Source organism: Lutra lutra, chromosome 17 (assembly GCF_902655055.1).
Source record: "Lutra lutra chromosome 17, mLutLut1.2, whole genome shotgun sequence".
NCBI classification, from domain to species: Eukaryota; Metazoa; Chordata; class Mammalia; order Carnivora; family Mustelidae; genus Lutra; species Lutra lutra.
The window spans coordinates 60,019,508-60,044,502 of record NC_062294.1 but is presented as its reverse complement, the minus strand read 5'-3'; the positions used below and the strand labels follow the sequence as shown (position 1 = coordinate 60,044,502).

Below are 24,995 nucleotides of genomic sequence, written 5' to 3'. Positions count from 1 at the left end.
TGCCTCCAGGTCAGAACTGGCCCTTCTGGTTTGGGGGCCAAGAGCTACAGATCTTGTCCCCTGCTTCCTCCTGCTCCAGGCTGAGCTGGCCCCCCAGACTGGAATCCGGGAGGGGAGGCAGACACCCAGGCTCCTTGAAAATACAGAAACATGATAACATGGAAATGCAGCCCGCTCCAAACTGCACGTAGGCAAACAGATGTTTAATTTCAAACCCTCTTATCTGCCCTATAAATAGGGCCTTATGGTGACGGTCAGTTAGAAGTCTCACCTGAGGGGAGGACACTCTGCTCAGGCCTCTCGATCAGGGTTTCAGCCTGGCTGTCTCCACAGGCCTTCCTCAGCTAACCAGGTTGGATGTTGTAAGTACTCAGTTTTAAGGATGCCATTTATTTATTTGAGAGAGCAAGCAAGCAGGAATGGGGGAGCAGCAGAGGGAGAGGGAGAAGAAGGCTCCCCAATCAGCAGGAAGCTGAAGATCCCAGGATACCAGGATCATGACCTAAGCCAAAGGCAGACTCTTAACTGACTGAGCCACCCAGGCGTCCCATGCAATTCTTGATATCAGGGTTCTGAGTTGAAGCCCCACGTTGGGTATACAGATTACTTAAAAGTAAAAATCCTAAAAAAATTTCTGTGTCTCCTGTCTTTTCCTCTGGGTATTTTGTAGCCCTCTGAAAGGAGAGCAGGCAGTGGATTGGACATTGGTTCTGGTGCTTGTGCTTGGAGGAGGGGGTGCGAATTTAGGATTTCTAAGATGTCTGCCTATCTTCCTCCTCCTTTCCCTCATTATTCTGACCATCGGGAAGGGGGTCAGGTGTCTTAATTTTTGTTCCTCCAGTCCCTTCCTATGATGCATTTTTATTATGGAGTAATATACAAGTTTGAATGTAGGTAATTTTACCCCAGATCATGTGAACTTGAAAACACTAGGGTTGGGGCACCTGGTTGGCTCAGTGGGTTGAGCCTCTGCCTTCGGCTCAGGTCATGATCTCAGGGTCCTGGGATGGAGCCCCGTGTTGGGCTCTCTGCACGGCGGGGAGCCTGCTTCCCCTTCTCTCTCTGCCTGCCTCTCTGCCTACTTCTGATCTCTCTCTCTGTCAAATAAATAAATAAAATCTTAAAAAACAAAACAAAACAAAACACTAGGGTTACTTTTTAACCTTTTGAGTTTTAGCATGCCCAGTTTGTACAAGGACTTGTCTTTAAACCAATGAAATAGGGCTCCTCTACAAATTGGGTTTAGCAATACCATCCAGAGACAGAGGAAATACCTCCCATTTATAACACACACATAGATACATGTATACAAACAAGATGCGAACAAAACTTAGCCTTTGTTTCACTCTTATTTGTGCACAGGACCTTAAAGACCCAATCCCCAAACATCCCCCTATCCCCCTTTTATTAAATCAAATCTTTTTTTAAAAGATTTATATATATATATATATGTGTGTGTGTGTGTGTGTGTGTGTGTGTGTGTGTGTGTGTGTGTGTGTGTGTGTATGTATATATACACATAATTTATGGATCCATTTATTAGTTATTTTCCATTTCCAGTTAGAACATGGCCGGTCGTATGCAAAGATACCAAAAACTGTAGCAACAGACAAACCAAACGAAGCTCAGAGTACCTCTGGGATTGCTGGTTCTTCCCCACAAGTTGGGGACTTCACTGACTCAACCAAATGGCTTCTTAGTTTCTGATTACTTAGTCTTACAGTTGGCTTTCTTTAATTGCGCACACAAATAAACTAGTTCAGACATGTCAAAAGAACCCCACTCAGGTTATCCTTACCTGTCCCAATGAAGCCAGCACCTGCAAATGTAGGCTCTGTGCATACGCACAGGTAGCCTGCCTGGGTTTCCCATGGGTGGTCGTTCGTTTTCTGGGTGTTGGTCTGGCTTTTGAAGCACAGTTCCCTACTCCTTTTAATTTGGGTTTTATTTTTAGGATAAGGCTTGACTAAGATCTAAGGATATAAAGAGTGGTGGATCGAGAGGGTGCCGCTTGTGAGTGTTACTTTAGTATGGCCGTGGTACACTCTCTGTGTCTCCATTTCTCCTTGGAAGGTCTAGGACCATAGAGGGGTTTGGAGCAATGCATGACTAATCCTTATGTGGGCACCCCTGCATGAGCCAATCACACTTACCTTATGAGACAGGAAATTTCTGTGTCCCTTCTCTTTGGAGCTGAGTTATTCAGTCTCTTATATTTCTAGCGAGAAAATTTACTCAAGCCTTATATATTAATAGCATCCATTAGTATAATGCCAAATTAAAATAACCAACCAATCGACTTCCCCCCCTCTCAGGTTATTCCCACCTAGAGGACATCACTGGTAACCTTGAACAGTTCAAATAAAAGTCATGACTGTCAACCCAAATTGAAGAAGTCCAGATATCAGGACATCTCACCAGAAACACCTATGAGGTGCTAAGGAGCCAGAGGGGCACAGAGGGCCTGTGCTCATACCAAGCGCTGAGATCTAGATGATCCCCACGTGTTCTCAGGCGAGTTGCTCTGACATCCTGTTGAGTATGCCAAGAAATGTTGATGCAAAATGAACAAACCCTTTAAAAATGTTTAAAGAGAAAGGAAGAGTTTTATTCCAGCCCAAGTTAGGGCAGGTGCCCAGGATACAGTCTGCACAAAGAAGAGAGGGCTCAAATACCTGGGTGGCTCCATCAGTTAAGTGTCTGCCTTCGGCCCAGGTCTGATCCCAGGGTCCTGCGATAATCCCAGGGGTACTCAGTGGGGAGTCTGCTTCTCCTTTTGCCTTCCCCCCACTGATGCGTGCTCTCTCTCTCTTAAATAAATAAATAAAATAAAATCTTTTTTAAAAAAATGAGTTAAAGGGCTCCTGGGTGGCTCAGTGGGTTAAGCCTCTGCCTTTAGCTCAGGTCATGATCTCAGGGTCCTGGGATGGAGCCCTGCATCGGGCTCTCTGCACAGCGGGGAGCCTGCTCCCCCCCCCCACCTGCTGCCCTGTCTGACTCTCTGCCTGCTTGTGATCTCTGCCTGCCGAATAAATAAAGAAAAATCTTAAAAAAAAAAAAAAGAGTTACAAATCATCATGATGAAGGACATTCCAGAAAATTTCAGACTTTTTCTTGTGTTTTTAGTATGTGCAAGTCTGTAGGACTTTCATCTTTTGGGACCCAGAGTGGTTTTTTGTTTTTCTTATCTTTAAGTTTGGAATGCTCCTTTTTGTTTTGTTTTTGTTGTTTTAATGAAGCAGACATACAATGTGTGCTCTAGGCAGACATAGAGCCCGTGCTCTGAGGTTTTGTGCAGTCATTTTGATCTTAGTAAATGTTAAAGTATAGCTTCCCTGGGAGCCCTGGGGCAGGGCCCACAAACACTAGAAACTGAAAATTTCCTTGATCAATTAGTAATTATTACATTATTTTATTTTAATTTGTTTTAAAATTGTATTTCTCATATTTTAAGTCATTTTAATTGCTAATGTATTATTTGCTGTAGTTTGCTATTTTATTATATAATTTTAAAAATCATTTTTATTATTTATTGCTTAGTTTATAATTATACATAATTATTGATTATAGTTATTGACGAGACTCCCAAAGACCTTGGAGTTTTGCCCTTTGTCTCCACGCCCTGCAGGCCCCCGCTTCTGGAAGGACAAATGATAGGGAAGAGGTCAATGCCCCTTGCTGCCCCCTTGCTGCCCTCAGCCTCATGTGGGCTTTATCATCCCAGACAGTACCAGGCTGGAGGGAGACTGGCCATCATGTCCACACTTGGGGCCTTCCTGATGCTCTGGGGTGAGGTTGCTGGGGCTGGGTTCCCTTGGGGCAGAAGGGAGGAGAAGGGACAGGAATGGGGGCCTCACAGGTGCCCTCTCTACAGGTCTTTCACTGGGCCCAGCGACTGAGGCAGCAGTAGGTGAGTCCGGGTCGGGTCTTGGGGGGAGGTGGGCACCTGCAGAGGTGAGCCCCTGTCCTGGAGCCCCGCACTGACCGCCACTGGCCACGCAGTATTTGATCCCCAGCCAGACCTGTGGGCAGAGGCCGAATCGCTGCTGAAGCCCTGGGCTGGCTTGACGCTGGTGTGCCAGGCCCGCCTGAAGACCCCGGATTTTGAGCTGCTCAAAGATGGGGTAACCCAGGAACTTGTGCACCTCGACTTACCCGCCATGGAGCACCGGTTCCCACTAGGAGCAGTGACGAGTGACACTCAGGGCCTCTACCGCTGCCGTTCTGGCTTGGAGAGCGGATGGACCCAGTTGAGCAACCTCCTGGAGGTGACCGGAGCAGGTGTGCGGAGGCTTTAATGGAGGCGCGAGACAGTGGGGAAAGGGCTGCGTGCGGGGCAGGCCTCCCTTCCTCCCTTCCTCCCCTCCTCACTCTCTTGGTCCTACTTTTCTGACATGGGGGTGGGGGTGGGGAGGGGTGTCCCTGAGCAGCTAGGTGGCCTTTGGCGAGTCATCTGACATTTCTGATCCTGTTTCCTCATCTGTAAAATGAGGGTGATGTTTGCACTGATCCCGGAAGGTTGTGAGGAATACATGGCTGAATCCCCAGAAATCGTTTGGGAAAAGCCCAGCACATTTCCTCTTTCTCTCCTTTCCTTTTCTTCCTACCTACCTTCCTTCCTTCCTTTTTTTCTTTCTCTCTCTCTCTCTCCTTCCCTCCCTCCCTCCCTCTCTTTCTCTTTCAGATTTATTTATTTTGGAGAGAGAGCATGTGCATGGTGGGAGGAGCAGAGTGAGAGGGAGAGAGAGAATCCTTAAACAAACTCCCCACTGAGCACAGAGCCCCCCCCTGCCCAATGACCTGAGCCAGACCAGGAGTCCAAAGCCCAACTGACTGAGCACCCAGGTGCCCCTCCCTCCCATTTCCATGAGTGTGGAGGTCCCAGTCTGGTTGGGCCAAGTCATTCAGACCCATCCACCCACCCTGCTCCACCCGCAGAGTCCCTACCCCCACCTTTGCTCACACCTGAGCCGGTGTCCTGGATCACACGGGGTCTGAAGACAAAACTGGTGTGCCGTGGGGGATTTCATGGTGTGACCTTCCTGCTGAGGCGGGAAGGTGATGATCAGTTTTTGGAGGTGGCTGAGGCCCCGAAAGACGTAGAGACCACCTTCACAGTCCTGCACCCAGGCAACTACAGCTGCAGCTACAGGACCCACGAAGCAGGCGCACCCTCTGAGCCCAGTGCCACTGTGACAGTTGAGGAGCTGGGTGAGTGTGCAGACCATCCCAGAGGGCTTCCTGGGGTGGGAGGTTCCTGGAGGACAGAACTGCATTTACCTTGATCCCAACCCTGAATACCCTTGCCCAGGACTAGGTCTGGGAAACAGTGGTCACTCAGTTGGGTGGATCACACCTGCCCTGAACACTGACACTGTGGCGCCATGGGTGGCCTAGGGATGGGCCACAAAGAAAGGTGTTCCTGGGACTGCCGCAGACAGGGCAGAGGTCTGGAGGTCTGGCTGAGCCAATCTTTCTCAGGAACAGTCCCAAGGTGGGAGGGGGTAGTTATCGGGGACTCAAGCCCCAGGGACGCTCCCTGCCTTGCAGAAGCACCGTTGCCACCCACGCTGAGTTTCCAGGGACAGTCTGCAGCTGTCCTGCACAGGGGAGCCGGCGTGACCCTCCTCTGTGTGGCACCCCTGAGGGGCGTGTTATTCCAGCTGCGGCAGGGCGAGAAGGAGCTGCTGGTACCCAGGGGCTCCACCAGCCCAGACCGCGTCTTCTTTCAAGTGAACTCGGTGGCTCTCGGGAATGGAGGTCTCTACACCTGTCGCTATAGGCTGCACGGCGAGCAAATCTGGTCCCCGGACAGTGCGCCTGTGGAGCTGCTGCTGAGCGACGGTAAGCCTGGCAGCCACAGGATGCGATGACAAGGCCATGGGCCTGGGAGGGCCAGAGCCACTCCGCTGCAGGGGTGGAGAGCAGCAGCAAGGATGCAGGGAAGGGGTCCCCCAGAAGTGCAGGGCTCTGGCTGGGGCCCAATCCCAACTCGTCTGCCTGACCTTAGTTTCCCCAACTGAGAATAGGACAATGAGCTCAGCAATCCCAAGGCTCCAACAAGAAAAACTGGGTCAACACGCAAGTCTGGCACCGGCCATGCCGGTGCCCCCACCTGCCCGGGGTCTCCTCTTGTCTCCCGGGTGTGGGTGGGCATCTGAGGCCTGTTTGTTGAAGGGAGCCAGTCTGGGGCTGCAGGACCTGCCAAGGACAGGGAGCCTCGACCCCAAGAGAGGATCCCGGACTGCGGGGAAGCACGCGTGCTCTTGCAACCGCATGTCGTGGGCTTGGTGACAAAAGTCGACTCCTTCCCCACGTGTTTTTTTTTTTTTTTAAAGATTTTATTTATTTATTTGACAGACAGAGATCACAAGCAGGCAGAGAGGCAGGCAGAGAGACAGGAGGAAGCAGACTCCCTGCTGAGCAGAGAGCCCGATGCGGGACTCGATCCCAGGACTCCGAGATCATGACCTGAGCCGAAGGCAGCGGCTCAACCCACTGAGCCACCCAGGCGCCCCTCCCCACGTGTTTTTATGGACAAATTAATAAGGAATAGTGTAGGACTGTGTGTGAGGGATCCGGCGAGGTCTGGAGGGCGCTGCAGTTTTAAGCGGAGCGGGGCCGGCGGGCCTCCTGGGAGGGAGCAGAGCGGGCTGCGCGGACTCTTGCAGGCAGAAGGCGCGCGGCTGGATCACCTGAGAGGCCCAAGCTTTCCCCTCGGCGCGCAAATCAGGCCGTGTCCTCCCCGCAGAGACGCTCCCCGCGCCGGAGCTCTCGGCCGAGCCCGCGATGCTGCACCCGGCGCCCGGCGCCCTTGTGCAGCTGCGGTGCCGGGCGCCCCGGGCTGGCCTGCGCTTCGCCCTGATGCGAGAGGATGCCAAGCGCCGAGTGTACCGTATCCTGAGCCCCGCGGGGACAGAGGCCACCTTCGAGCTGCGGGACGTCTCGGTGGTGGACTCCGCCAACTACAGCTGCGTCTACGTGGACACGGCTCCACCCTTCGAGGGCTCAGCGCCCAGCGCGCACCTGGAGCTGCGTGTAGACGGTGAGCAGGGGGCGGGGCGGGGGGGGGGCAACCGGGAGCAAATGAAGGTGCGGAAGGGAAGTGCACCGGGCCTTGGTCCCGCCCGCACAGCAGACCCTTCGGAACAACGGAACTTTGCCCCGGGGGACACCTCCCATCTGGCTTATTTCCTGTGCTCTCTGCCGGGAACACCATTTCCCTTGGCCATTTCTTCCTTTGGGTACCCTGTCCTGAGGCCCTGACTGACAAATGCTAGGGGCCCCAGGAAGTCTCAGAGCAGGCCCGGGTCTACGGAACTTACAAGGTCTTGGGGAAGAGGGTGATTGGGAGGACAAGAGGAGGACCAGGAAAAGGAGAGGTGTGTGAGGACAAAGGGTAGCATCCTGGAGGGACGGAGCAGCCAGCAGGCCTGGGTTTAGTGGGAAGCAGGAAGGCGTTGAGGGGCTGGGGCAGCTGCTACTTGAGGGGACGACCTCACTGGGCTGACCCAGCTCTTCTGGCCAGGAACCCATCCCAGACCACAGCTCCGGCCCCTGTGGAGTGGGGCAGTGGTTCCAGGCCGCGATGCCATCCTGCGCTGCGAGGGCCAGTTGCCTGAGGTCACCTTCGAGCTGCTTCGGGCAGGCGAAGAGGAGCCTATAGCCAGACTCTGGTCTAGCCACCCTTCAGCAGACCTTGTAGTGACCTATGTGGGGCCCAAGCACGTGGGCAACTACAGCTGCCGCTACCGCTGGTGGTCGCCCAAACCCTTTGTGTCTGAGCTCAGCAACCCGGTGGAGCTCCAGGTGGCAGGTGAACTTTTCCTCTGGTTCTGTGAGCTGGGTTCCTCCTTCCTGCCTTTGCCCAGATTGTGCTCTCTGCCAGGAGGGCCCCTTCCCTGCACCTCCTCCCAGCACACTGGTTAGTGTGGCTAGTCTGCTGGGGTTACGAGGGAAATTGAAGGCAGGGAAAGGCCCTGGAGCAGAGAGTGGTTTGGTCAGCTAGAGCACCTGGAGGGAGGCCCACCTGTGGGAGGGGTCTTGGCTGGAGGCTGACCAAGCTAATTACTTCCTGAGGGGTCTCAGTGAGGTCTGCCCTGATTTCACCAGGGAGGAGGACACCTGATGCCTCCCTCCTCTACCACTTCTGTTTTGTCAAATTGTCTAGGAAGTTGATCCAGCTGCAGACTCACGCTGCTAATGGTATCTTTGGCAAGTAGTTTCTCCAGTCTGGCTCTGATGCCTCACACTGCAGCTAGAGGCTGGACTCACCTGGAAGTGCTGGACTGCCCCTCATTCCTCCTGGAAATCAATAAAAATGTGGAGACTTTAAAAGGTGTCCTTGGCTATGGCAGCCCTGGTGCAAGGGGCCATACTTCCAGGGCTGAGGGAAATGGTCTGGGATCTTGTGTCCTAAAGGTAGGTGGGCTCTGGGTTGGATCCTGAGGATATAGGGGCCATGGACTGGCTACTTGGGGCCACATTTGTCAAGATTACCTTTTGCTTTCTTCAAGCTGCCTCCTACTCTGCAGGCACTTCTGCCTGGTCCCTAGCAGGTCTGGGTAGGGAGCTCCCCAAACAAACCCAACCCCACCTTGACCAAATTGGTCCCCACACTGGGAGGTACTTCAGAAAGGCTGCATTTTGTAGTTCTCTTTTCTGGACTGAGTGGCCACCAGCTGATGGTGCTGGAGTCTGTGCCCAAAGGCTAGGTCTCTCACACTGGAGATTGAAACTGTTGTAGGGGTGCGACTCCTCTTTATTCTTTCCCATGTCTCCTCAGATCTATCTAAAGTCCTTTGCCTGACCCAGTACCCCTCTAGACATTTGATTACCCAGTCTACTTAGAGCTTGGCCCTCAAGGTACAGGCATACCAGAAGCTTTGTATCAGCAATATCAACTAATACTTCCTAAGTTTTGTTTAAGGAACTTGCCTATTTCAGCTGAGTGGTCTGATTTCCTGGTATAGAGTTAGTCACAACATTTCTGTATTAGTTTAATGCCTACAGAGTCTGTAATGATGTCACCTCTTTCATGCTTGATATTGTGTCCCTTCTTACCCCCCCCCCCAATATCTCCCTCTGTCAGCCTAGCTAGGGATTTATCAATTGTATTAATCTTTTCAAAGAACTAATTAACTTTTGGATTTGTTCATTTTTTCTTTTTATTTTTTAAGATTTTTATTTATTTATTTGACAGAGAGAGATCACAAGTAGGCATAGAGACAGGCAGAGGTGGGAGGGGGAAGCAGACTCCCTGCTGAGCAGAGAGCCCGATGCAGGGCTTGATCCCAGAACCCTGTGATCATGACCTGAGCCGAAGGCAGAGGCTTAATCCACTGAGACACCCAGGGGCCCGTGTTCATTTTTTCTATGGTTTCTTTTCTACTTTGTGGATCTCTACCTGTATCATTATTATTCTCTTCCTTCTATTTCTGAATTAATTTGTTCTTTTTCACTTTCTTCAGGAAACACAGATTATTGATTTCTTGGGAGTAGACATCAGTAACAGCTTATTATTAGGCTTAAAAACAAGTCTGTATTAGTTTAAATAATAGGAGATTACTTCTTTGTGAATAAAAAATAATTGGCAGGGCACCTACCAAATTAATTAATTAATTAATTAATTTGAGAGAACACAAGCAGGGGAAGTGGCAGAGGCAGGGGGAGAAGCAGGCTCCCCACTCAGCAGGGAGCCCACTGTGGGGCTCAATCCCAGGACCCTGGGTTCATAAGTTGAGCTGAAGGCAGACGCTTAACCAACTAAGCCAATCAGGTACCCGTAGAGCTTCATTGTAATTCATTTATTGGGCTTATTTCTTTGCATAGGTGTGTGTGTGTCTGTCTGTCTCTGACATTTCTCTAGGGATTACAATATGTGTACCTCACTCTTCAGTCTACATAGAATTAATATTATACCACTTAGAGTGAAATACAGAAATCTTATCACTACATAGGTCTCTTTGCCCTCCCCTCTAATTTTTTATTTTATTTTATTATTTTTTTAAAGATTTTATTTTTATTTATTTGACAGAGAGATCACAAGCAGGCAGAGAGGCAGGCAGAGAGAGAGGAGGAAGCAGGCTCCCCGCTGAGCAGAGAGCCCGATGTGGGGCTCGATCCCAGGACTCTGAGATCATGACCTGAGCCGAAGGCAGCGGCTTAACCCACTGAGCCACCCAGGCGCCCCAACACTAATGGTTCTTTGGGATATAATGTATATGCATTAAAATATACAAATCTCAAATATATCACTGAATGAATTTTTTTAAAGATTTTATTTATCTGACAGAGAGAACACAAGCAGAGGGAATGGCAGGCAGGGAGGGACTCTCTACTGAGCAAGGAGCCCGATGTGGGGCTTGATCCTAGGACCCCGGACCCTGGGATCATGAGCTGAACTGAAGGCAGCCACCCAGGCGCCCCCAATGAATGAATTTTGATATTCTCCCCTCTTTATGTTGTAGTCATACATACTACATCAACATACATTGAACGTGACCAATGTTATAAGTTTTGTTTTCAACAGTCATATCTATCTTTTTTAAAAAACATTCATGTGTTTCCTAAAGAACAAAAATTTGCAATGCATTACTTTCTTTACTACCAAAGTTCTGATTTTCTTTCTGATGTCACTTCCTTTCTACCAAAATCACTCTTTAGCCTGCTGGCAAGATTGTTAGTTTTGCATAATTTGAAAATGTTTTTATTTTACTCCCCTTCTTGATGTGTATTTTCATTGGATATAGTATTTTGGATTGCTAGGGTTTTTTCTTCCCCCAGCACTTTAAACATGTTGTTTCTCTGCCTTCTGGTTTTCACTATTTCTAACAGGAAACCCATAATCTTTTGCACTGATCTTTATAGGATACATAGTTTTTCACAGACTGTTTTCAATTTTTTTTTTTTTAAAGATTTTATTTATTTATTTGACAGACAGAGATCACAAGTAGGTAGAGAGGCAGGCAGAGAGAGAGAGAGGAGGAAGCAGGCTCCCTGCTGAGCAGAGAGCCCAATGCGGGACTCGATCCCAGGACTCTGAGATCATGACCTGAGCCGAAGGCAGCGGCTTAACCCACTGAGCCACCCAGGCGCCCCTGTTTTCAAATTTTTAAAATTTGTTTTCAGGAGTTCAATTATGATGTGTCTGGGCATGGATTTCTTTGAGATTACACTGTTTTTCACTGAGCTTTCTGAACCTGTAAACTGACACCTTTTCCAAATTTGAAAAGTTTCCAGTAATTACTTCTTCAAATATTGTCTCTGCTATTATCACAAAGAATGTGGCAGCATTTTCAACTACATGTATGGTCTTATCAGTTATTGTGATTCTGTTCCCTAATACAGATGTCATGAGCTGTCTGGCTCCAAACTCACATCTTCCTAATGCATGTTCTATTTATTACAAAAAAATGCCACAAAAAACAAACAGACCAACAAAATGCCAAAACAACATAGCAATCCTATGACCCTAATGATGCTTTCGTGTCAACATCTATTTTGTTGAAATTAATATAGCTCTGTTGTCTTTCTTCAGATTCACATCTGCCTTGTATATCCTTTTCTATTCCTTTACCCTCAACTTGCCCATTTTAAATGTGTTTCTTCTAAAGAACATATGTCTGGATTTGAAGGAAATCCAATGTTAGTATTTGACTTACTTGGTTTGTTGAACATAGTGGTGCTTCTTAAAATTGCTGACATATTTGGATAGGCTTTCAAATCTTAGTGCTTCCAGTCTCTGGCAGTAAAAACTTGGCCACGTCCCTTCCTCTGTAAAACAGGGATGGTCATCCTGCCCTGAGTGTTGTGAGATGATGTACATAAGTTATTTGGCAGAGTGAACAACACATGTGGATCCTTAAGGAAGATTCCTTTTTCCTGATTTCCTCCCCCTTTAGACAAACACGGGAAAACACATATGTCATGACGAAGTGGGTGGTGGAGATGCTCAGAGCACCAGGGAGTGGAGTTTCAGCTCTTCTGTGCCAAAGACAAGGAAAATGGGGGCAGAAAGAGGTGGAGATGGACACTGCAAGCTGGTCGCCAGGCCCTGGGTTGGGTCCTGCACAAGGCAGGTCGTCTTATTCCTGCTTTACAGATGAGCAGTTCACTGAGGTTCAGGGAAGTCACTAATCTGAGGTCCCAAAAGCAGCCCTGGGGAGGAGTAGGGCTTGGCAGCCTGACTTTAGGCCCATATATTTCCATTGCCTGAAGGCTTATTGGAGGCCTGTGTGATCATTTCACTAGTAATGTGTATCTCTCATCTCTGAGCAGTGTGCAGGTGTATCTGGGACTTTCCCAGACTTTCTCAGAGATACTGATACAAGATCTGTTTCCCTGGGTCTCAACCTTCCTGTTCTGAACCTCACTCCTTGGTTGGTCTGTGTGACTCTGCTTACTTGTGACACAGAGGGAATGAGTTCAAGACACAGGGAGAAACACTGGGAGAGATGGTACAGTACAAAACAGTATGGCAGGTCAAATGGCTAACATGTGAATGTGATAGGGTCATCAGAGAGAGGAAGACTGACACCCTAAAAGTTAAGAGCAGAAGCAGTGACATCCAGTTACAGACATGGACCCTGAAAGAGGGGCAGGGATACAGAACTGTGAGAGAAGGCCAGAGAGCACTGACAGCATGCTGGCAACCACTGAGTCCAGGGAATTCTGGGGCGATAGAAAGGGCAGACTCAATATGGTAACATTTTATTGAGGCCACTGTATGCCAGGCTTGTCTGAGTGCTGGGGCTCTAGGAAAATAAGATTCTTCTTGCCCTGCAGGGTGTCAGGGAGACAGCAACCTTTCTCAGGTCGCAGGGTGGAGCATGGCAACTGCCTCCAGGAAGGCACCAGTCATGGTATAATCATTCAACATACACTGGTCAGAGCTTACTGCATCCTGTGCTGCAGATACTAAGGATAAGACATGGTCCTTGCTCTTGGAAGCTCACAGTCTCTTTGGGAAACACAGACTGTAAGCTCTGGAAGCAGTAAATACAACATGGTAGGAAGTTAAAGAGAAGTTAAGGAGGTGCTCTGGAAACAAAGAAGGCAAGTTGAAGTCAGCTCAAGGAAGTAGGGAGGGCTTTGTTTGAGAGGGATATGTGAAACATCTGGGAGGAAAGGAGAGAAGGTTTGCAGGCACAGGTACAGAGGCACGTAGGTGGGGGAAAATATGGCTTCTTCAGGAACCACAAGTAGTTCCACAGGGCTGGTGTGTGGAAGGTGGGGCTACCACAGGAGGAGATGAACGGGGGGGGGGGGGGGTCAGGTCACAAATGATCATGAATGGCAGGTGAAGGAGTTTGACATCTATCCCTAAGGGCAGTTCTTTGAAACCATTTTCACATCACTGCACACATAGAAAAATGACAGTTTTCACATACACATATAAGGGTACCTGGAGAGGTTGTTTGGGGCCAAGCCTTATGTCTTGGCATACTTGTAACCCATTCAGGAAGCTTTGCCAAAGAAGGGGGTGCATTGGAGAGCTTTCTACTACGGAGTGACACAATCAGGTCTGGCTTGCAGAAAGAGCCCCCTGGAGGCTGGTGTGGAGAATGAAATATCGGGGGAAGTCAGAGGAGAGAATGAAGGCAGGAGACCCCAGCTGCAATCCAGATGAGGTGATGAGGGCTCACAGAAGGTGACAATGGTGAAGGCGGATTAGAGGTGAGTTTTTGGTAAAGCCAACAGGGCTGATGACTGATGGAACATAGAAGAAAAGGGCAAAGAGAAACAGATGCTGCGCAAGCATCATGTCACACCCTTGATTAGGGAGAATGTGAGAGAGACTGGGGGCCTGGAGAAGGCCTCACAGAAAAGGCAGCCCCACAGGTTGGCCTTGGAGTTAGACATGAACAGGTGGAGCAAAAGAGTAGGTGTGAAGGCACAGAGGTGGGCTGGCATCCCTCCTGGGCTGAGCCGGAGAGGAAAAGCTAAGAGGTAAGTTCAGCTTACCAGGTAAGTTAAGAAGTAAGAAAAGGTAAGAGCAGCTACATGGGAACATGAAGCTAGAGCCTTTCTGCCCAGAGCATCTTGGGACCACTGAGTCCCGACAGAAACTTTACTCCAATTGTCATGGCTCTGAAGACCAATCCAGGTCCTCAGCTCAGCTGTCCTTTCTGAGATGGGCCTGAGTGGGGTATGGAGAGCAGAATCCTTCTGGAAGATTCTCCTGCTGGCCTGAATAGCTCTGTGTTCATCAGGTGCCTCCATCTGGATCTCCAAATGCAGAGTTGTTCCCAGACAGCCCCAGAATCTGCCCAGAAGCACCTTATCATTTTAGGGTACTATCAATCACCCACCCTGTTCTCTGTTCCTTTGGAACTTAGGGTTTCTTTTAGATGTTGATCCTCCGAGGGGAAGTTGTTCTGTGTCCCAAGGGCTTTCTTTGGTTATTGAAGGACTGTGATGTGGATTCTCAGGTGAACCATGAGGGCTGAGCTGCGGCTAAAGGCCTTCCCACAGTCACTGCACTTGTATGGCTTCTCTCCCGTGTGGATCCTCTGGTGCTCAATGAGGGAGGAGCTCTGTGCAAAGGCCTTCGGACAAACCTTACACTGATATGGCTTCTCTCCGGAGTGGATTCTCAGGTGGCGGATCAGAGCTGAGCAGTCACTAAAGGCTCTCCCACAAGCGTCACACTTGTAGGGCTTCTCCCCAGTGTGGATGCGCTGGTGCTGAGTCAGATGGGTGCTCTGGCTGAAGGACTTCCCACACTCTTCACACTCATAGGGCCTCTCCCCTGTGTGCACCCGCTGGTGCTGAGTGAGATGGGTACTGCGGCTGAAGGTTTTGCCACATTCCCCACACTTGTAGGGTTTTTTCTCCAGTGTGGATCCTCTGGTGCTGAGTTAGGTGGGTGACCCGGCTGAAGGCCTTCCCACACTCTTTACACTCATGGGGCTTTGCCCCGGTGTGGATGACCTGATGCTGGGCCAAGTGAGTGCTCCGGCTGAAAGCTTTCCCACAGTCACTACAGGTGTAGGGTGTCTTCCGAGAATGGCTCTTCTGATGTGTCTCGAGGGCTGAGGGGCTCTGGAATGTTTTTCCACATTCACCACACTTGGAAGACCTCCTCCCTGAGAATATGCATGGAGGCTCTGTCCTATCACCATCTATTGCATCAAATTTCTCTTCTGGTGTCTTCTCTTTTGAGGTGAAATTTGGCCACACATTGGGACTATTCCCCAAGGCACCAGATTCACAGCTGGGCTGGTCAATGGGAACATCCTTGTGAGGCTCTGAAGTTTCCCTCAAATCCATCTCTTGGGGGACAGACTTCGTCCAGGTTTCCCCCGAGAGTCCTGCCTGCCTCTTTGAGCTGCCCTCAGGTTCACAAGCATCACCAAAGGTGGGTCCCAGGGAAATACCTCCCATAAGGGTTTCAGTGGCCCTGTCTAATGGCTCTGACTCTTCCAAATCACTCTGCTTGCAGTTTGCCTCTGAGAGCTTGGCTTTCGGGTCCCATCCTGAAACAATCCAAACCACAGTGTCACCACTCTTTCCACACAGGGCTCCCCAACTCGGCCTGGTCTGACTCTGTAAGGGGAGACACAGCCACTCCTAACATTTGGCCCCATTTCCAAAGGAAAGTTTCTCATTTGGTGTCCTGGATGACAAAAAGGCATGGGGCTGTCCTCCCACACCATCAAAAACTGGATCACAGGTTTCAATCCCCCCTCCCCACAAGTCTCATTCTTCAAGGCTGCTGATTTTTGCTCAAGTATCAGAAGGAAGACTGATGTTGAACTGAACTGAAAGAGTGAGAGCGAGAGCAAGTAAGCACGCACACGGGTTCTTCTTTGCCAAGTGCCTGCATACTCGCTCCCCCTGGGCAGGCCCCAGCTCTTGGTGCCTTCCCCATGGACCTAGACACCTACTGAGCATTTTCTGCAGGTGCTCAGTAAATACTGGCTGAATGAGGGAATTAATTCCAGATGTTCACAACTGTGCAGTTTCCTACAGTAGACTCTACCTCGAGCCCTAAGTAGACAAGTGCTGCTGAGGGTGAGTGGTGACACACCTGCCTGGCTTCCCTAAGACCCCAGGAGGACTGAGGCCCACTCTTTCTAAATGGCTGTGGAGGCAGAGTATGGTTAAAAGGAAGCTGGAGACTGGGTTGTGTATGAGTCAGTGGCATGTCTGAACTGACCTTTGAGCTGAAGTGATCCTTGAGGGGTGCACAGGGCACCTGGGGACAGTGAATAGCATCGTGCACTGGACAGACCCCAGGAAGATATGGGAGAAGGCATAAAGCTGCTGCTTGAGTCCACAGTGGGGTCCTAGCTCTGCCGCTGGCCAGCTCCAGGGCCTTGCGCAGTCTTGCTTTTGTCTGGCCCTGCTTCCCCACCTGTGCCAGAGGGACCCACCACCGCTCGCCTCCCAGGGGTGCTGGTCATTCTTGGACTCTTGTTATGTGCTAGTCTCCAAGTACTAGCACAGTACTAGGTCATTTCCATTGCCTCATTTCAGCTTCAGTCTGCTCTCACAAGGACATACTGCAACGACTGCACTTCAACAAGGAAACAGGCCCAGTTGAAGGAAGGTCTTGAGTAACTAACTGGTACAAGATGACACTGTTAGCTAGCAGCCAAGTTGAGATTTCAACTGTAGATCTCAGCTTTCCTCCTCTAAGCCTACAGATGTCCTCCTAACTCCCCAGCCTCTCCAGCCACATGCTTGGTCCCACATCTCCTTTCTTCCTCTATTCTAGAAATATCACACAACCTGCCTTTCCAGAATTCACTGGTCCTTATTGTACCACTGGCCCTTCACCTCCCACCATTCCCTCTGCCTGGACTGCCAGGTCCTTCTTGTCTCAGTGCCATATTGCCTTTTCTCTGAAAACCTGGACCCTGCAGGAAGATGGGGTCATTACCCTTGTCCCCATGACCTCTGCCTGGGCACAGCTGATGGGGCCAAGGGAAAGCACATGACTACCCTCTCCAGAAAAGTCTGCTTCTTCTTTTTTTTTTTTTTAAAGATTTTTATTTATTTATTTGACAGAGAGAGATCACAAGTAGGCAGAGAGGCAGGCAGAGAGAGAGAAAGGGAAGCAGGCTCCCCGCTGAGCAGAGAGCCCGACGCGGGGCTCGATCCCAGGACCCCGGGATCATGACCCGAGCCGAAGGCAGAGGCTTTAACCCACTGAGCCACCCAGGCGCCCCGAAAAGTCTGCTTCTTAAGGAGCTAAAAAAAAAAAAATCATCCTAACAGCCCCAGTTTCCACTGTGTTTAATCTGTGCCAGGCATTGATACTGAGGTAGGTATTATGACTACAATTCCCATTTTATTGACAGGGAAACAGAGGCACAAGAAAGTCACATGACCAGGAGGAAGAAGAGCAGTGGTTGGATCTACCAACCCTTGATCATACTTTTGTTCCTCCTACTCACAGCACGCCTCCTCCCAGGTCCTGGGATATACACGCTATCTGCTACCATCACACCTGGCCACACCAGGCCAGGCCCTTCTGGGAGGAGCCTTCACTCCCTGTTCTCGATTGTCCTGCCATCCTCTCTGTGTCCTACAGGCCCTCCCGGGGCTGGGATATTGGTGTGGGTCCCCCAAAGCAACAGTGCCCACTCTAGTTAAGGGCAAGACTGACTCAGCCAGATCCTAGAGGGCCAGCAGAGGGAGGAATCAGAGAAGACACAAGGAGACACTGGATATTTCTGTGACTCCCGCCCCCACCCTCACAGGTTTCCAGCCCCCAGCAGCCTGGTTTTCCTTGCTCATGTTAGTCCCTGGGATCTGGTCATCCAAAAAACAAGCACAAGACCCCAACCAGTTCAGCTGGCCTCAGCCCAGGAATCTTTTACTGTTCTTCCTGGGGGTTTCTACACTGATAAGACATAAGTCTGAGTTGCTAAGCCAATATTATCTCCAATGAGGATAGAAGCTGCTTAAGAGTAAAGCTAGGGGCACCTGGGTGGCTCAATTGATTAAGTGTCTGCCTTTGGCTCGGGTCATGATCTCAAGGCCCTAGGATTGAGCCCTCTCGTCAGGCTACCTGCTCAGTGGTGAGTCTGCTTCTCCCTCTTCCTCTGCCCCTCCCTGCCACTCCTGTGCACTCTCTCTCTCTAAAAAAAAAAAAAAAAAAAAAAAAAAAAAAAAAAAAAAAAAAAGGAAAAGGAGAAGAGTGAGAGAAACTAATGTAGGAAAACCCAACTGAGAAGCAGAATGAGAAAAAAAGAGTCCTGATACCATCAACAGAACTCCTGAATATGGGACGCCTGAGTGGCTCAGTTGGTTAAGCGGCTGCCTTTGGCTCAGGTCATGATCCCAGCGTCCTGGGATGGAGTCCCACATCGGGCTCCTTGCTCAGCGGGGAGCCTGCTTCTCCCTCTGCCTGCCACTCTGTCTGCCTGTGCTCATGCTCTCTCTCTCTCTCTCTCTAACAAATAAATAAATAAAATCTTAAAAAAAAAAAAAAAAAAAAAGAACTCCTGAATATAGCCATGAAGCCTCCCTACTTTGCTTCAGTCAGTTTGGGCTGGGATTTTGGTCATTAGCAATCAAAACAGATCTGCTTAGCACAGTGTGTGAGAGTCTGGGTGAGGTACAAAGGTGACGAGTGCGTGTGTGAGCGACCCCAAGCCCAAACCCTGCACTCCCACATTCCAGTCCGGGCTCTGCCCTCAGTGTGCTGTGAACAGTTACCAGCTGCTCCGCCTCACCTCTCTTGTCGAGTGCCCGAGTCAGACCTTCCACCAGCATGGCAGCCTCCTCACCACTCTTGGGGAACTGGGCACCCACCCAGGACTGCATCTTGGGGGGCAGCGCCCCCAGGAACTGCTCCAGCACCAGCAGCTCCAGCATCTGCTCCTTGGAGTGCGCCTCGGGCTGCAGCCACTGGTGGCACAGCTCACGCAGCCGGGCCAGGGCCTCATGTGGGTTGGATGCCTCCTCATAGCAGAAGCGCCGGAAGCGAAGACGAGCAGCCTCAGGGTGGGCGGTGTGGCCAGAGCTAGATTCCTGCATCTCAGAGAGGGTGGCCTCCTCATCCTCCACCTTCACACGCAGGAAGCCTTCCTGTTCCCAGGGCACTGGGCTCAGAGGACTCTTGGGGATGGCCATCAAGCAGCAGCACAAAAGGGAGGCACAGGAGGGCTGGAGTGTTGGAACTGGGTCTGCAGGAATGCCAGAACTTTGTCATGGTGTGGAACTTGGGGCTCTGCTCGTACCTGTAGAGCAGGGCAGATGCAGACTGGGGGCCTGTGAGATGTGACTCATTCTCACAGAGACATAGATGCTCAAAACAATCAGGTGCTAAGCACCATTCTAAACGTTTGTATATAGTAACTCATTTAAAACTCACAACAAAGTCAGGAGGTGGGAACTTCCTTTCCATTGTATCGATATGAAAACAGATAGAAAGGAGAAGAGTTGCCCAAAGATTCCCAGATACTGAAGGTATGGGGAGTTGCTGAGCTGTAAACCAAGGCAGCCTGAGCCCATGGCTGGTCTGCTTACAGTGTTCTTCCCACACAGAACCAGATCTCCCTCCCCTCACACACACTCCTCAGGTAGCTACACACGGTCATTCACTCACTTTATTTGCTAATTATTTTGTAGCTTCTGAGATAGATACTTATATAATTGACATTCAGCCTTTCTTCCTTTCCTCTTTTCTAATACATTTACTTAAGGTTATAAATTTCCTTCTATACAAAGCTTTAACTGCATACCCATAAGTTCGATGTTGCATTTTCATTATCATTTAATGAGTTCAGAATATTTTCTCATTTTCGTTGTAGTTTCTTCCTGACCCATGGGTTATTTAGAAATAACCCATAATCTTTCATTTCCAAACAATTGGGGTTTTCTAGTTATCTTCTTATTGTTGATTACCAGATTAAGACTGTTGTGCTCAGAAAATGTGCTTTAGTCATTTTTAATCCTTTGAAATTTGCTAAGACTTGGTTTGTAACCCAATATATAGTTAATTTTAGTCAGTGTTCTGCATAAACTTAAAAAATAATGCAGAAAATTAAAAACAGAACTACCCATACAATCCAGCAATTCCATTTCTGGGCATTTATCTGAAGAAAATGAAAACACTAACTCGAGGGCGCCTGGGTGGCTCAGTGGGTTAAGCCGCTGCCTTCGGCTCAGGTCATGATCTCAGGGTCCTGGGATCGAGTCCCACATCGGGCTCTCTGCTCAACAAGAAGCCTGCTTCCCTCTCTCTCTCTGCCTGCCTCTCCGTCTACTTGTGATCTCTGTCAAATAAATAAATAAAATCTTTAAAAAAAAAAAGAAAGAAAACACTAACTCGAAAAGATATATTCACCCCTATATTCACTGCAGCATTATTTATTTATTTATTTATTTAATTTTTAAAAGATTTATTTATTTATTTATTTTGATAGAGATAACAAGTATGCAGAGAGGCAGACAGAGAGAGAGAAGGGGAAGCAGGCTCCCTGCTGAGCAGAGAGTCCGATGAGGGGCTCGACCCCAGGACCCTGGGATCATGACCTGAGCCAAAGGCAGAGGCTTAACCCACTGAGCCACCCAGGCGCCCCAGCATTATTTATAATAGCCAAGATATGGGAGCAACCTAAATGTCCAACAACAGATGAAGGGATAAAGAAGATGCGGCATATATATATCATATATATCCATATACACATGATATGATACATATACATATGATACATATTATATACATGATACACATATGATGTCATACATATATGTAATATACGTAGATAGATAGATATAGATATATATATCAGCCATAAAGAAGAATAAAATCTTGCCGTTCATGACAACATGGATGGACCCTGAGGTATTACGGTAAGTGAAATAAATCAGAGAAAGACAGATACCATTTGATTTCACTTACATGTGGAATCTAAAAAAACAAACAAGTGGACATACAAAAGAAAACTAGATTCAGGGATGCCTGGGTGGCTCAGATGGTTGAGTGGCTGCCTTCGGCTCAGGTCATGATCCCAGGGTCCTGGGATCAAGTCCCACATCCGGCTCCTTGCTCAGCAGGGAGCCTGCTTCTCTCTCTGCCTCTGCCTGCTTGTGTGCGCTCTCTCTCTTTCTCTTATTTTTATTTTAAATTTATTTTAAATATTTATTTAAATTTATTTATTTATTTATTTAAATATTTATTTTAAATAAAATCTTAAAAAAAAAAACAACACAACAACAACTAGATTCATAGATACAGAGAACAGACTGATGGCTGCCAGAGAAGGGGTTTTGGGACTGGGTGAAAGGGATCAAGAGATACAAACCTGCACTTATAAAATAAATAGGTTATGGGGATGTAATGTATAACACACAGAATATAGATCATGATATTGTATTAACTTTTTATGGTAAGAAATGGTAACTAGACTTATTGTAGAGCATTTTACACTGTGTATGAATTCTGAATCACGGTTGTACATCTGGAACCAAGAAAATGTTGTACATTAACTATACTTCAATTTAAAAAATGCAAAGCCTTCCCGGATAAATGAAGGAAGATAAACAAATGATGACAGATAAACAACTTCATCAACATTAAAAACTTTCATGATTTGAAGGACACCAACAAGAAAGCAAAAAGGCAACCCATAAAATGGCAGGAAACATTTACAAAATATATCTGATAAGGAACCTGTATCTAAACAATTCCATAATAAAAAGACAAATAATCCAGTTAAAGAACGGGCAAAGGTTTTGACTAGACATTTCTTCAAAGAAGATATACAAATGGCTAAGAGGCAACATGAAAAGATGCTCAACCACAGAAATCCAAATCAAACTCCCAATGAGATACCACTTTACACCTGCTAAGATGGCTAAAATCAAAGAGGTAACAGGGGCGCCTGGGTGGCTCAGTTGGTTAAGTGACTGCCTTTGGCTCAGGTCATGATCCTGGACCTTTGGCTCAGGTCATGATCCTGGAATCCTGGGATCGAGTCCCACATCAGGCTGCCTGTTTGGCAGGGAGTCTGCTTCTCCCTCTGACCCTTCTTCCCTTTTCATCCTCTCTCTCTCTCATTCTCTCTCTCTCAAATAAATAAATAAAATCTTAAAAAAAAAAAAAGAGGTAACAAATGTTGGTTGGCATTTGAGCCATGGCCTTGGGCACAGGGAGAAGCAAACCTTAGTAAAGTAAGTCCCCAATCCCGAAACCTTTCTGTGGCAGCTGGCAACTTCTGGCAAAACTGTGTTCGAGCCCCTAGAAGCTCATTTGGACCTTTTGTCACCTTGTCCTTGCCATCATCCCCAACCCCCATCTTTACAGCCTTCCTCCCTGTTATTCTCATGTTCTACGATCTCTCTCTGCACCTAAATTCTCCTACTCCTCCAGACTGCGCTTTGCCTGCCTTCGTCTCCAAGAGCTGTCCAAGCGCTTGGAACAAGCTAAGTGAATGCCCTGGGTCTCTCTTTCCTATAGCTCTGGCTGTAACCACATGTTACCCCAGAGAGACGGGGCAAGCGGGAGCAACAGCGCCCAGGGCACGGCCTACGTCAAGTGCATAGTAAACAGGTGCTGAGCAAATGGGGACCGGGGAAGGCTGGGCATGGTCACCACAGACGTGGGGAGTCACTGTACAGGGGAGGGGAAGCAGGAAGGGACGGCAGTAAGTGCACCGAGATTCCAAGCTCCCTTTTGGACACCTGGAGCTTCTATTCTGGAAAATTCCTGATGACAGTCGCTGAAACACACGGACATGGAACCGCCTCCGCCCATCCCCCTCCGCACTGACCGCACATCAGGTCAAGGTCCCCGATTCGTGAGTGTTCAGCCAACCGAAGACAGTGGTCCTCACTTGTAGCTGTCCTGACAACTGACCTACCTCAGAGGGCTGCTGTGAGGTCACCCAAGGCGCTCCATGACGAACGTGCAGCAGCGGCCAGCACTCGGCGAACACGTGGTGGACACACCCAGTCCGCGGACTCCACAGCCTCCTGCCGGGTTAAGCACACAGAAGCTGCTGGGGACACATCCACAAACCCGGGTGGGTGGCCGCCGTCCAAGAGCTGCAGCTGCGGACGCGGCGAAGCACAGACTCGGTAAACTCTGCTTAGTACCCCCGTTCCAGCGGGCCCGGCAACGTCTTAGCCACACGGTCGCACGCACACAGCCTACCTCAGGCGCGGCGTCAGCCACACCCCCAAATCCACCCGGGCACTCCCAATCTCTGTGTCACTCCCAGTCAGGGCAGGAGCCGCAGGTCCTCACAGCGGCGCCAACGCCCCCGCGAACACCATTGTTCCGCGGCTCTGAGCCGCGCACCCCGCAGCCACACCCCCACGTTCCCACTCCTGACCGCACACAACAAGCCGCGGGAGCGCAAGCCCCCAGCCCCGTCGGCCACACACCACAGCGAGCGGCCCGTCAGAAACGCGCGCCCGCGGCGTGGCGCCGCTGCAGCCCACTCTCAGGCTGCATCCCCGTCCGGGGGCCCCACGCTCGGGCAGGAGTTCTACACTCGGCTGGGGCGGTCGTCACGCGGCCCTCCAGTCGCGCCGCTCGTGGTCAGCGCCTCAGTGCCCGCCGGCGGGTCGGTCCCGCACGCCTCGCACAGGCCGCCGCACGAGCTGGCGGCTTCGGGGCATGGAGGGTTCCTCTCCCGCCGCGACCCCAGCGGACCGCCCCAAGACTCACCTCACCCGCGCGGCGGGAGCCACTTCCGGGAGCTCACAGGGAGGCGCCCGCTCGTCGGGACCACGACTCCCAGAATGCGCCGCGCTGTCCAGCGGCGCGCTCGCCTGCCGGGACCACAATTCCCAGAATGCGCCTCGCCGTCCTGCGGGCGCGCGGGCTCGGCTGAACCACAATGCTCAGGGTGCTCGCGTTTCAAGGTCCGCAGCCCGCACGCCGCCCTCCCGTCCTCCCGGATTATAAGCCCCAGAAAGCCCCGCGTCCCCTCCTGCGCACCCTGGGGGCACGACGGTAGTTGCAGTGCGGGCGGGTAGTGGGCAGAAGGCTGGCCCACTGTGGGGTTGTGGCGGCCGTGGGTGGAGAGTTGGGCCAGGGGCTGTGCGGGAGGTGGAAGCGTGCACGGTGCGTGGGGGTGAGGGGTGACGGTGTCGGTGTGAGGGGTGTCACCGTGTGTAGCATGTGTTGCTTTTTGTGACCATATACAGGTGTTTGTCCTTTGTGGCTGTAGGTGCCCCACAGTCTAGGGTGAATGTGTCATTCGCTGTGACCACGTGTGTGGGTAGTTCTTGTGTGTGTAACTTGTGCGTGTGCTCTCTGTGTTAGTCACCATATGTGATAATCCTGCAGCACGGTGTGGCTGTCACATTGAAAGAGGGTGTCTGGTGGTGGTACCCAGGAGGACCCAATACAGCAGGAGGGTCCCAGACTGTGTAGAATTGCTCTGTGATGGTGCAGGGACTGTGACTGTGATCGCGGATGTGACTGTGTGATAGTGTGGATGCCTGAATGTGTGACTGTATGTGAGAACATGTCCTCTGTGGAGAGTCTGAGCAGGAGACTCCTGCTGGGGGCGGAGGACAGGGTGGGTAGGGGCCCAGCCTGTGTGGTGAGGCTTTGAGGTTGGCCTGGCCCATGCTTACTGACCCCAGCCTGTAATCATGGCCCCTTCTGCTCGTCAGACCTTTGCCTGCAGCCAGAATGAGCCCCTTGTGTCTTCCACAGATGTGCACTGAGCAGTAAGGGCCAATGCCATCCCAGATGGGACCTGCAGTTTAGACGACAGGCACCGCCTGCCTCTATGGAGCAGACGTTGTTGTTGGGAAGGCAGACAGTAATCAGAGACACAAAAACTGCTTCTGAGGAGGTGGCATCCCAGCTGAGTCCTGAATAGAGGGAAGAGGCAGAGTGTTTCAGTAGATGGAATGCTAATCCCAAAAGTCCAAGGTGGGTACAGGCAAGGAGGTCCAGCTGGAGTGGATTGAGGGAAGGACACAGCAAAGGATAGGGACGGAATCGGGAGGCCTGTGGGGGCAGATGGTGCAGAGCTTATGGGCCATGTGTGGACTTGGATGTCTACCCTGAG

General features: G+C 50.1%; 2 protein-coding genes across 5 annotated transcripts; one reads left to right on the top strand and one right to left on the bottom strand.

Moving 5' to 3' along the window:
• Window positions 1-271: 271 nt before the first annotated feature.
• On the top strand, window positions 272-9,106 carry A1BG (alpha-1-B glycoprotein). Of its 4 annotated transcripts, none has more exons than XM_047710772.1 (9): window positions 273-362; window positions 3,629-3,789; window positions 3,875-3,910; window positions 4,003-4,281; window positions 5,119-5,211; window positions 5,551-5,844; window positions 6,752-7,045; window positions 7,529-7,816; window positions 8,171-9,106. In XM_047710772.1, the coding sequence occupies exons 1-9, from the start codon at window positions 358-360 to the stop codon at window positions 8,176-8,178; spliced, it is 1,458 nt and encodes a 485-aa protein (XP_047566728.1). In that variant the 5' UTR covers window positions 273-357; the 3' UTR covers window positions 8,179-9,106. The 4 variants fall into 4 exon arrangements, with proteins under 4 accessions (XP_047566726.1, XP_047566728.1, XP_047566729.1 ...); XM_047710771.1 differs by having other exon boundaries at window positions 277-362; window positions 4,939-5,211; window positions 8,171-9,102; XM_047710770.1 differs by lacking the exon at window positions 8,171-9,106 and having other exon boundaries at window positions 272-362; window positions 4,939-5,211; window positions 7,529-8,151.
• Window positions 9,107-11,101: 1,995 nt separating this feature from the next.
• Window positions 11,102-23,462, bottom strand: ZSCAN22 (zinc finger and SCAN domain containing 22). The gene is given in 5 exon segments (XM_047710792.1): window positions 11,102-14,831; window positions 14,833-15,479; window positions 18,690-19,142; window positions 22,824-22,935; window positions 23,350-23,462. Coding segments are annotated over 3 exon segments (1,476 nt in total). The 5' UTR covers window positions 19,090-19,142; window positions 22,824-22,935; window positions 23,350-23,462; the 3' UTR covers window positions 11,102-14,402.
• Window positions 23,463-24,995: the final 1,533 nt, after the last annotated feature.

Coding starts and splice junctions, on each gene's coding strand:
- A1BG (XM_047710770.1), top strand. Junction 3,911..4,002: donor AGCGACTGAGGCAGCAGTAG/GTGAGTCCGGGT, acceptor CTGGCCACGCAG/TATTTGATCCCCAGCCAGAC. Junction 7,046..7,528: donor CCTGGAGCTGCGTGTAGACG/GTGAGCAGGGGG, acceptor TCTTCTGGCCAG/GAACCCATCCCAGACCACAG.